This window comes from Schistosoma haematobium, chromosome 1 (assembly GCF_000699445.3).
Source record: "Schistosoma haematobium chromosome 1, whole genome shotgun sequence".
Taxonomy (NCBI): domain Eukaryota; kingdom Metazoa; phylum Platyhelminthes; class Trematoda; order Strigeidida; family Schistosomatidae; genus Schistosoma; species Schistosoma haematobium.
In genome coordinates, this window is record NC_067196.1 from 19,889,738 (window position 1) to 19,902,840 (window position 13,103).

The following is a 13,103-nucleotide window of genomic DNA, read 5'->3' on the forward strand; positions in this document are numbered from 1 at the left end:
GAGCATCGTGAGGAGATGCAGTCCCATGGTAGCCGGTGCCCAACGATTGGTTCATACGCCATTTGTTCCCGCACGATACTAAGGCCCACGTGCACCATTGGTTTGTGATCCGGTTAAAACGCCAGACATCCGCTTTTCGTCCTCTCATTTTCGTAAACAACACCCCCGCCACGAGAAGGCAGTGAGTAGGACTTCCCTGGCAGAGGCTGTATACGCGTGGCCGTGTGAGAGCATTTCGAGGCGGAGGGTGAGCCCACTCCACTCTCGGTCATACCAGGGCATTTGGGGGCAACTTGTTATGTGAGTGAATATATTTCACATCTCAATGTTCCTTACAAGAAATCGAATTCCCTTTCCTGAATATGCTTTTCCACTATTCAGACCGTAAACTAATAATTTGTTTTATATAATTAAAACATCAATAATGTTAGTCTTATATGTTATCATCATTATGTTAAATTTTAAATTCCTTTGTTGTATGGTCTAAATTAGGTCATTTAATGTGACCTTAGTGACCTTTCTAGAGTGAATATCTTAATTTGTCTTTGATGATTCATCAAATGCATTTTTATTTTAGATCATAGTTGTGGTTTAATGAGTCAGATACTTGTTTATCTTCGGTCATTGAGTCTCAGGTTCTAATATCACTATCACTTGGGATCTAAGTGATCGAATATTATCATCACATAAATGAATGTGGCACAAAATTAGGTACTTGATTATTAAGTTCTAGATAAGAAGTGTATGTGTTTGTTTATAAAGTTTTCCGCGCACCATATAATTCTTGCGTAATTTAATGTAAGCGGTGACATAGTGGCTGAAAAAAATCGCCTTTCAACCAGTAGATTGTACATTGAAACTTCGTAACACCTTGAGTCCGGTCAAACAGCAACACTGACCCTCACAAACAGTTTCTCAACGTGGTGCGCACAAACATGTACTTCGTTAATGAGAGACAGGATTTTGTAATAATTAAGCGATGTATGATCAATATATGCAGTACTAATTGTCTGTTTTCTATTATCACAAGTGGATAAACTACCAAGTATAGTGGGCAAAAACTCACTGCCTTCTCGCAGCTGGGGTGTTGTTTACGAAATCGAGGGGAGGAAAAGAGAATGTCCGGCCCCTTACTCGGGTTAGTGGGTATGGAAAGTTCATTTTGGGGAGCTGGAAAACCTTGATTTCAAACCAATGGTGCACGAACCCTTTTGTGGTCATTAACCTACCATGGGACTGCATCTCCTAAAGTTGCCCCACTGCTTTGTGGATTAGACCTTTAGATCAAAGGTTCGGGGTGTGGCCCCTAAGAAAACCACCTGATTCGGTTTGGGCTCCCAGGTAGTATCACAGCTCTCACACAAATCAAACGATTTATGTGGGGCATATCTATTTGGTGCATCATTGAACCAATGTTTTTGTGTTTAAATAATAAATGGCCAAATTAACCACACAGTAAAAGTCAGAATGACATATATCCATCTGGGTCATTTCTTGCATCATCGTGATATTAGTCTGTTAGAAATCAGTTTTACGACGCGTCGTAAGAGCGGTTTCGCTCTACTGTTGGGAAGTCTGACATTCGAGTTGGGGATCATAAGAGACCCCGTGCCTGATGTTAATTGGTTCGGAAGGATTGTTGACATTCAGTGGCGGCACGATGTTAGTAATAATGAGGTTTGACAATCCATGTTCGGTTTAGGCGGCGATAATTCAGTTAGTGTCAGGATCCTGAAACATCAGCTTCATTTAGTAGCTTAGAGATGTTCCACTACTTCCTTCCCAAGGTTTCCCACTGCTTGTATAGTCTGCCGACTGTGGACGTGTGGACAGAGCGGAAAGGCGATCATTTTCTGACATGGTGCCTCAATATTTGTAGGACTTGCATCTATCAGGTCAGCACGACGCCGTGCCGAGGGCCCTTTTATTTGTTTATTGAACACATAAGTATTGGTACAAGAGGGCACCAGGTATATATAGGCCCTAGATATAATGAAACTCACTGGATTGAAAATTTCTGGTTTTCATTTACATGCTTTTTAATATTTGGGCGAACTCTCAGCTAAAAACATTCTTCCTGAGTGTTTTGTTAACCGTCCTCCTATTATACACTATTCTTGTTCGCTTTTTTTATTTATTCATTTTCCTTTAATATAAACTTCCCTCCTTTATTTCTTCACAAAGTTATTTATTTTGCATAGAGCGTATTGTTCTTGTTATTGAAGTATACTGGATTTCACTTGCATTAAATAAAATAAATAATTTGTCATGAGTTGGTTATCATCTAACCTCAGTTCTTGGACTGTTATATCCGTTTTTCATTGTAAAATGATTTGGTTGGTGAATATATCTGATGCCGAAGCATAATTAATTATAGAATAAATATCAGTAATTAAAATGAGAAGAAAAATGCACCTGAGATCATTCACTGAACAAAATTACGTATTGTAATTAAATTTCTTAATTCTGTGAACTTAATTGTTTCTGTACCATCTAACCTAATTTATGCGTGTCATTCATAATTGAAATGGTTACACAATTAGTGTACTATGAAGAAACTCAGTACCCAATCTTCTATTGTTTATTTACATAACTTGTCCGAACTTATGTAATTCCAATAAACAGTTGTTGTGTGATTAAAGCTCATCTTTTTTGTACATTATGCATTAAACAAGCTGTCATCTCTGTTTTAGCAAGTTTGTTTGGTACTTGTATAAGTAATAATTGTTTCAAACAACAGGAAACTTTCTAATTGCCACTTTTACCAGGGTACTACTGTTCAATCTTTACTTAGTACTACCTTTTAATCCTTGAAATAGTGTCATAAAGTATACATTTTGACATATATATGTCATTTTCAAGTCTTCATATGAAATTTACTAATTCCTATCAATACTTTTACTCTATATCTCATACAATATGAGGTGACATCTCACTGGTTCTGTTGAACTGACGAGGTTAAAGTTAATTTAGTTGGACATGAACCCGTAAAACAATGATTGTTAATAGGTATGCAAATCACTACTTATCCTGTCCTACTCTAGAATAACAAAAAATGAATAACTTGGCTTCTCTAGTTTTTAAATTTAATAAGTATGATGTTTATATCTTGGTTACTAAGAATTTGAAGTTATTGGCTACATAGGCTCAGTAGCTTGTTGGATAACGGGTTGTGTTGAAAGCAAATGTACTGGGTTAAAATCCTAGTTCAAGTATCGACACTTGGATGAAAGCACATACATCTGATGAATCCAAAATCGAAATTAATACGTTGTGGATCCCACTGCTAGCCACCATTAATCTAAAATGACTATCAATACAGTCTACATATTCCAAAAAAATATTGATCGAAATTCAGTCAATATCAACAATGGGACAACTTAAACCCTTCCTAATGATGATATAAATGTACTGTACAATCCATTCAATGCTAGCCATCAATCAATATAAGGATGTTTTTATCCATTTAAATTGTTACCGCTACAAATCTATGTGCTTATATTCGAAAGTAATCATTTTAAATTTTTCTATATATTTTCTGGTTTGTTAGCATCATTCCTTATTTTCACATTTCTTTTCAGATGAACCTTACTTTCCCCCACCAGTAGATGAAATGATGGAAGTCGACAGTACAGATTTAGTCAATACTCCATCTAAACGATTACGTCATGATTACACATTCTCTTCATCTCCTTCAGCAGTACCATCATACAATGAACCTTATCTAGTCAGTATTAAATAAACAAAAAAGGTTTCCATCATAATGTTGATTGAAAGGTTTACCTCCAATATTTTTTTCTGTGATACATTTTATAAAACAAGGACCTTGTTTTCCTTTAATCTTATACTCTGCCTTCAGTATCTATTTTCCTCTTCTCTGTTCGTATGTTATATACAATACTTGTTTGCATATGCCAAAAAATAATTATCGGCTGTTTCTCAGCCAGAAAATTAATTATGAACTCTTGAAATGCAGAGTATTATTTTCTACTTTTCTCTCTTGTTGAATATAATGAAAACACTTTTCTGTACAATTCTCATCAAGTTCTTATTCTTTATTTGGGATATTTTATTCCAACATCTTTTTCTTCGATTAGATGACCATTGTACATATTTTTTTTATTTGAATATCAAACAATTTATCATATATTTCCTAAACAAAAGTTGTTTTTTTGATTGTGAACAAGTTTACAAAGGGGATTTGTGGGAATGTTATCTACTAGTTTAAATTCTTGATATGTTGCTAAACCTTCCTGTTTTATTTTTTTATTCACGTTATTGAGTTCAATGTATTGAGTTCATTACCATATCAATTCAATTGGATTAAATCAAAGTTAATATAAATGATTGACAGTATCTCATGCATGATGTCCTAACAATAGAATTAGCAAAGTTTTTTCGACTTTTCATATTTGTTTAACTGCTATCGGTTTTATTTTAAGAGAATTTCTATCTGTTTAGTTTAAAGCTTTATGAATTAATCTTGATATGATTCTGTAATTCAAAAAAAGTCTTGATCAGTCCTATAGTGGGTGTTTTAAAATAACTGAATGAATTAATTAATAGTCTTCAGTCATATTCGTTCTACGTATTTCGTTGTTATTCCTTTAAAAACATGGTATATTGTAGCTGTTACTAATCTGAAAATACTTATTTCTGAATGTAAAATTATGGTATATACTGACACCCTTGAATTAGTCAATCAGCATTAACGTAACTCCTTATGTATTTGCGCGAAATTTAAAGTGTAGTGATAGATAAGTTGGATATTATTGTCGGGGAGATATAAAAAACCCCTCAAAAAAGGCTCCGAAAACGCTGAGAAAAATTCTTTCCCAATCAACATTCAATAGAAGTTTTGCCAGAAACATCTAGGAAGTGGGAAGTCACATGTCGCGTTTCCGATTGGATGGTTACCTACACTGCTACTACGTTTAGTTGAGTTTCGGAAGCCAAAGGTCATCTACGATGATATAAAGACCTAGGTTTTCGTTATATAAAGGAACCTTTGGTGTAAAGCTTTTATTCCACATTTCGCGCCTTTTCTCTCGTATTCGAGTCGCCGTGTAGATTTAACCTGGGGGTTACTAGAAGAGCTTAGGAAACTTATTCAAGCGTTCAATTAGAAGGTTTATTAATTATTACTAACCAAATGAAAACTGATTCTTAAAATGCTTGGAATCAATACAAATATCTATGATGCAACTATGTTCTGAATTGAATATAGTGCGTAAGCTAAGTGATAAAACGAAGCTGTTTCAAAGGAAGATTTTGTGTTAAATACCTTAACGTGGTTCAATGCATATTCATGAGTGCTTAACGAAGTTGGGTGATATTCTCCCTTTCGAACTCTTCACCTAAATCACAACCTTAAGTTAGTAAACAGAAGACTAACAAATCACCACATCATGACCGATGTCGGTTCGTTATAAAAAACCCCAACCCTAATTCGTAAACCCAACACAAGTTCCAACCTTACTCTTAATGATTAACTCTTTACATTATAACCGATGTCATGTGATGATAGCTATATAGGGTTTTAGTGGCTCGGGATTTGACTCCAGTGAGATCGTTTCTGATTGCTATTGAGATATACGTATCATCAATCGACTTAGATCGCGTTAGTAAATAACGGAATTAAATGAATCAAATACGAGAATGCATTTTTCAATACAGATATTTTGTATAAACGTTGATCGGAACATATATTCAGAGACGTAGCGAAGAAGAGAGTGAAACGACGCGCAGTGGAGAATGTATGTGAGCCAACTCCATTTAACCAAGCGTTAATCAAAATTTATAGTCACACAAAAATAAGCTACAGACATCTGGTGAGTAGGATCAAAGGTGTACCCACATAAGCTCATATAAAAACAGTCAAGGTTGATAAGTGAATAATTACCAAGGTCAAAATTTGACTCAAATAGAATGAAGAGATTGGCCTGTCCGAAAGCTAGAATAAGAATAATGTGAACAGAGAAACAAGAAGCCTTGACAAACTACGGAAGCTATTTTTCGGGACGTTATTTCATTTAATTCAAAGGTTGTAAAACATTAACATCTATTTTTGTTCCTGGTCTATTCTACGTATCATAAGCTTTCGTTTGATGTATGATTAACTGCAATAGCCCTTTTTTTCCAAAGCTATTGTAATTTAAAAGTATTGTTTTGTGCTCTATTTCTCAACGCTAATCTCCAGTTTTGGACATAATTGTATTTTCCTAATTATTGTACGTTGTGGTCGGGTTAGTCATCTACTTATTCATGTGTCTTTTTACACCGATCGGAAATCGGGAACCAGATCGGAATTGTGAATAAGTCGAGCAGTGTTCCAGTTGATTTTTCTTCTCTCACTCATGTGCTTTTCAGACAATCAGGTGATAGAATAGTTTTCTCTCTACCCCACTTCGAACTCATGCGTACTAGCCTCAAGGTTAAGCCGGTCAGCCTATCACGTCAAGGTCTTAATCTAGATTAGACAAGTTATGCTCAGCACCAAAAGTGGGTTGACAGATCAAGGACGTAACAGTGGTGTATGGGCTTAAAATAATAACCGACACTACAGGGTGATAACCCTAAATCAGAATGTAGCCCCGACTCCTAACATTTTAAATGGAACCACAAAGAATAGTTTGTGATGTGAGGGTTAATCATTCAAATTAAAGATGTTATTCTTCTGCTATTTTAGTTCTGATTATTTCGTAGCTATTCCACGTTTCCTGACTGACTAGTAAGTCTCCTAAGGTCGTCAAGACATACTTTTAACGAATAAGCTAATCCGTTTGATCAATCTTAGATAACGTAACTAGGAGACAAAATTCATCAAAACCAATGCGATAAATTTCTATGACCATTACAAATTTATGGTTGCTAGTTGATGTAGTGTAATTGCGTTTATTACCTGCTCTTGCTACAATATAGTTTTTAACTGATTATACTCACATTCCCCCTTCCCTAGATTAGAGATCTCTGGTCGGCGGCCTATGCCCCACAAGAGGTAGTAAGCATTATTGTATGTAAATATGTTCACATTTAATTCGCGCTAATTATGTTTCGTTATTAACCTGAATACAGTGTCCAAATGTATATTAACTACCATACCGGCGTACAACAACAGTTTGCATGTTTAAAATTAAGGTATATTCTGAATTTTGGTCTCTCAGTTATGATTGCCATACTACCTACTGTGTTCTAATGGCCTTAAATTTAAACCTTTTTTCAACAGAGTGTTACGGTACTAAGATTATAAATCTTAATGTCACGCATATTTTTTACAGGTTTGTGAAATCTGATGTGCATCAATTTTGCCGCCAAAGTTTCAACTAATTGCTTGACTTTATATTTTGTATTGTTAGATCCTTGACTAATCCTTGTTTAATTTGAAATGTTATAATTCCTAATTATTCAGCTGTCCTTTCTTTAATATTTTACTGAGGGATATTCGAAATTAAAAGTAACTTCCCGACTTCATGAATGCAAGGTATCGTACTTGCCAAGGGAGTCACGGTTTCATCACATCTATAGTTGTATTATTCTTCTTATTAGCTTTACTCAATATTATATCTTTAGTACGACATAGAATTTTCAGCTCAGTGTGATGCGGGCCACTAATGTAGTCAGATATGGGTATTATGTATCATCAATCAAAAGTAAAATACCTGGCAGCAAAATGTTAAGGAAATCTAAGAAAAGAGAACGAGAACTGAGAATAATTGGTGTGGAAACAAAGGAACAATGAAGTCTGAGACGATTGATAGACATTTTGTAAATGAAGTATTTACTGTATGGATCTCAGATTTTACTAAGTAATTTTGTAGTTTTGTGTTCAAATAAATTTGATTGTCCCCACTTGTGTTCTCGTTCACTACAAAAGTATTTTAAGAAGTTCCCTTATCTTATTTCTTGATCAATCCTGACAATAAATATTGAGTGATCGGCAGTTAGAAGTTAGCAGTCCAGTCAATCGACATCTAAATAATGTACATTATTTTCGATGTATATTAACGGCAACCACAATATCTCTGATCGGGCCTTTTGTAACCTATACAACGAAAGATTGTACACTTTTCAGAAACACATATGAATAGGTTATGCGATCAATAGCCATAAGGACGTATTAAAATAAATAAATTAGATAACTTGTTGAAATATCTAGATGGCAGGAACAGATAGTCCAGATGTTTAAGCAGGCCTCCATATTGTGGTTTCGTACAATCATCTAGTTGGTCTTAGAAATAAAAACTATCTTCAGGCAAATCAATTTCTATCCAACAGAACCTAAAATCCATGTTTCTCTTCGTCCAATGATCATCAGTTGACCGTGAATACATTTCCGATTGTGTACTTAATCCATTTAGTTTTAATCTAAATCTTATTATCTTCATTTTAGTATTGTTATTAACAGTATAATTAATATGCATTCGACTATAGATATTGTCTTCTATCATTAAAACCAGTAATTTAGAATTAATGAAATTATCATTTTTACAAATCTAGACATGTAGTTACTGATACTTGACTTTGTGGACTTTATTACTCGAATACCTTTCATTATCGTTTTCTTCAAATAACAAATTTACAAACCGCTGAAAAATTCCCATTATATTAAAACACAATTAATATGGACGAAGAATATTCTTTTCACAATGAATTTCCCATCTGGTTCTACAATTCATAAATTCAAATTAATAATCCATAAAATTTTCCAGGTTTAAAGCAGAGTACATTATTTAAAATTGTAATATTTGATTTCAATAATTAAGATCATGAGTCATTTGAAGCTAGACCACCATGGGAAACCTGGAATCACTGTACGGCTGTTTCGTCTTATTGTGGGACTCCCCAGAAGTGCGCTTCCGCGACCCCATCTCACGGGCTTCGGACCCAGGACCTGTCAGTCTCGTGCGCGAGTGCTTCCAGGTTTTTCATGGTGGTCTATGTTGGGGTGATCCAGAAATCGCTTGCAAAAGACAAGCAAGCATCAAGAAGCACTAAGAAGTGTTTCGTCCAATCAGCGTTCATTTGGAGTCTTGGCCAGAAATATCAAGGTAGCGAAACGTCACGTGCGGAAGCTCTGATTGGTTGGCTACTACAGTGCTACTATGTTTAGTAGCATTCCAGAATATTCCAGCGACCCAAGTACATTTAGATATATTATAAAAACCCTATATTTCCTGTAATAAAAAGAACCTCGAAGTAAAGTATTTTCCCTCATACTTGCGTCTTCTCTCTGGTGTTCAAGCCGGTGTGTAGTTCTAGCGTGCGGATCATCGGAATAGCTTAAGAAATAAATATAGCGTTCAATCGATAAGACTTATCAGTCTAGCTTCAATTGACTCATGATCTCAACTATTGAAATTACTACAATCTCCACAAAACCCTTTCTGATGTAATATATGAATCAAAAATTGTTTGTTATATAAAATCAAATCAAAGCGTTAATGTTGGGGCTGACTAATATGAAATGTTAGCTTGAATCATTACAGACGACTGAAGCAATTGCTATTCGGATCAAAAAGCCAGAGCTTTGCATCCAAAAGAAATATGTTCAGCCACTCCTTTTACCCTGGCCAACTGGTTAATAATCAGTTTTATAATATGGTGACGTAATTTGATGAATGTTCATTTGTATGTCCCAAATTCATATTATTGTTATTATCTTTACCACTATTATTACTTTTATCATTGTTATTATTATTACACTTGATAACCGTTTTGAGGAATTTATGCAATATCCACCCCTAAATCTACTATATTTGACCTAATTGCTAGTATTCTACATATTACGTAATTTCTGATTTGTAATTACATTATTTTCTCTCTCACCCCATGTTGACCATATTTATTCTGATCCTTTATCGCACAATTTCATTTCGCTTATAAACTGATTCAAGTTAACACTTTATATTAAACAGCCCCAACATGAACGATTTGATTTGATATGATAAACAACAGTCCTTGATTCACATATTACAATTTCCAAATGATGTACTCTGCCTTAAATCTGGTCAATTTTATAGATTATTAATTTGGATTTATAAATTGTAGAACCAGATGAGAAATTTACAAACGATTTCTCTATCACAGTATATTTATCTGTTTAAATTCACTCGATGTTGTTTTACTTGTATCTTCTCATTGTTATTTAGGACTCCAATTGATCAGTCTCTTGTTAGCATATGTGCATCCTGTGTGGACTGCTTCAATATTGCCTTAGATCACAAACTTTATCTCTTTAGTTTATTGAAATCTATCATTATTTTCAAGAAGTCACAATGAATGGAACTGATTCATAATTTAACTCATTTGATGATTAAATATTATTATTAATTACATTTTGTGGATATTATTGAAATTTCAATAGTTAAACATTCGCGCGCCCGACCGATAGATCATGGTTTCGAATCTTGCGAGGCAGGATCGTGGATACACACTACTGAGGAGTTCCACAATAGGGCGAAATAGCCGTTCAATGCTTCCAGGTTTCCCATAGTGATCTAGCTTCAATTGATTCATATGTTCTCAACTATTGAAATGACACTTTATTTTACTAATGTTTTCTTTTTGTTTATTTATTCTTTAGAATTTTCATTAGTCATTTTTATTTGCTGAGTCATAGTGAGTACCTGTTTTTTTTTCTCTTTTTTTTTCGTGAAAATAATGATTCATGCAACTAATGTGATACAACTAATCATGTTCACATGTTCGATTATATATATATTGCCCTAGACTTTAGGGGGCATAATCATAGTAACTTTTTAAGATAGATTATAACAACTTGTGTGATGTCCTATAAATTTGCATTATTTTGTGACCCTACGAGTTAGACATATTTTCTTTAATTGACCAATATACAAAGGATTTATCTATATATGTATATTATATAGCGCAATACACAAAGAGATGGCAGCGTTGATTCATTCATTCATTCATCTACTAAAAGTTTAGCTGATTCATGTTTAAAGCAGAAAAAATAACACAAAATTAACAACAAAACAACTTACATGACTCATTATTTTAAACAAAAATTTTAACCGCTAAAACCAACTCATAAACCACCATAGTTTAGGGTAGAAATGATTTTCTTCTTTATTAGTATTACCGGCACAAAAAAAAGCGAGCCTATATAGTCCCTTTGGTATCATTCAACCAGTCTGCAGAAACTTCTTCATGAAAACTGTAAAACGTTAGGTTGTTTATTTTATTAGCTTGAAATCTTTTAGTGATGTTTATCGTGTACTGAAAATTCATGAATCCAGTCTTGATCAAGTAACCTATTAGATTTATTCGGTTTACATTGTCAATTGAGGACTAACTGAAAGGTGTTTGGATGAAATTTAATTTTTTTTTGTCTAGAAATCACAATCGAATTTGATCAAAGAGACGTTAGAGATAAAGAGCTTCAAATAAAATGAATTTGTTCCAGCAACTTTATTTCGAATTCTGAATCTCATATTATCATTGGTTATTGTTATAATAATAATAATAATAATAATAATCATAATAATAATCTGGTTGATTGTGAAACCAAGAGTAAAAGAGACACTTTGATAGCCATTACCGAAGAACTAAATACTGAATAGCTATATGATCAGTAGTTGATTCACCTCATTATAAAGCTGACTCCTGACAAGTAAATACGTTAGGACCTGTTCATCAGTGATTATCTAAATATACTTCAAAAATCTCATTCCAGCTGGTAAACTGAATCACCCTAACTGGTTTGAAATGACCATGGTGCCTGGTGACGTAGCGTTCTTGTTTACCAAAGCACTTCATTAAGAAACCATAAATATTACCTACCAGGGTTTTGATCTTCTGTCTTTGACAGTACTTCAATTCAAACGTTTACTTCCTAAATGCTTAGGAGTCATTCAGTCCCAATTTAGCTGTAAAATATATCATCAAACTGATGGCGTAACACTAGGGAATTTGTTGGGTTCTCCCCTGTCACATATCTTTTTATGGATATTAAAAATATCAAACTTAAACATATGATTATGATGAATCTCCAGTTACTTAGTACTGTTTCATCTAATTTTTGAGTTTTTTCTGTTATCTGATCCAGGACCTGCAAGTTCACAGGTTACTCATTGAAATTTTATTACAGTTCAGTCATTTCTCAAATATCTATTATCATTTTTATTTCATCAAAACACACAGAAATACTTATTCAATTGTTTCTTCTACCATAGTCTCAACATCAAGTTTTCCATATCCATCAACATTCCTCTATATCTCCCTCAATTAACCTCTAACCCCCCCCAGCCGACTTGTTTCTGCCTTCATATTCCTTCTAACTACATTTCGCCTCAACCTTAACACCTTATCAAGTTACGCAATCCTTTTCTTGGTGAGAATAACATTTTTTGTGCTTTTATTTATTCCTCTTTTCTGTTGCTATGTTCAGCGAATTGTTGTCACTGTTATTATTATTATTATTATTATTATTATTATTATTATCATTAACAGATATATTATTGCATATCATTTTGGAGAAATATATATGTATTTAGGATTACAGAACTTTAAAAGAAAATTCTTTGAGAAGAGAATTATCGCTTCACTGAACCAATCTTTCTTATTTTTATAAAAGTTTAATTTATCAGTCAATCTTGAATGTTTTAATTAAAATATCTATGAATTTGTCGATGTTATATAAACGAGGACAAAATTGACAATAGTTGAATAGTTTAAATTTAGACATAAACGAACTCGTTTTTGTTGTTGTTGTTGCAGAAAGAGTGTATTACATGTGTATAGTATGTCTCTTTCATATTGAATCCCAACTGTGGTAGATCAGTCTGAAATATATGAATGATCTCAATATACACAAAAGGAAAAGCAAGATTCTCCGATACAACACAGCATGCACCAATCCAATCAAAATTGACGGAGAAGATTTGGAAGATGTAAAAACCTTTACGTATTTGGGCAGCATCATTGATGAACAGGGTGGATCTGATGCAGATGTGAAAGCGCGGATCGGGAAAGCAAGAACAGCATATTTACAACTGAGGAACATCTGGAACTCAAAGCAACTGTCAACCAACATGAAGGTCAGGATTTTCAATACAAATGTCAAGACAGTTCTACTGTATGGG

At 33.9% G+C, this 13,103-nt stretch overlaps 1 protein-coding gene across 2 annotated transcripts in view; it reads left to right on the plus strand.

The window, feature by feature from the left end:
* Positions 1–4,587, plus strand: part of SNAI2_2 (Snail 2) — a 109,913-nt gene extending 105,326 nt beyond the window's left edge. For both annotated transcript variants that reach the window (XM_051212307.1, XM_051212308.1), the window contains one exon: positions 3,582–4,587. Coding sequence is in view for 1 of the 2 variants with exons in the window: in XM_051212308.1 (XP_051073341.1) it covers positions 3,582–3,742 (161 nt within the window). In the remaining variant the exon portion in view is untranslated. The remainder of the gene's footprint in view (positions 1–3,581) is intronic.
* Positions 4,588–13,103: the final 8,516 nt, after the last annotated feature.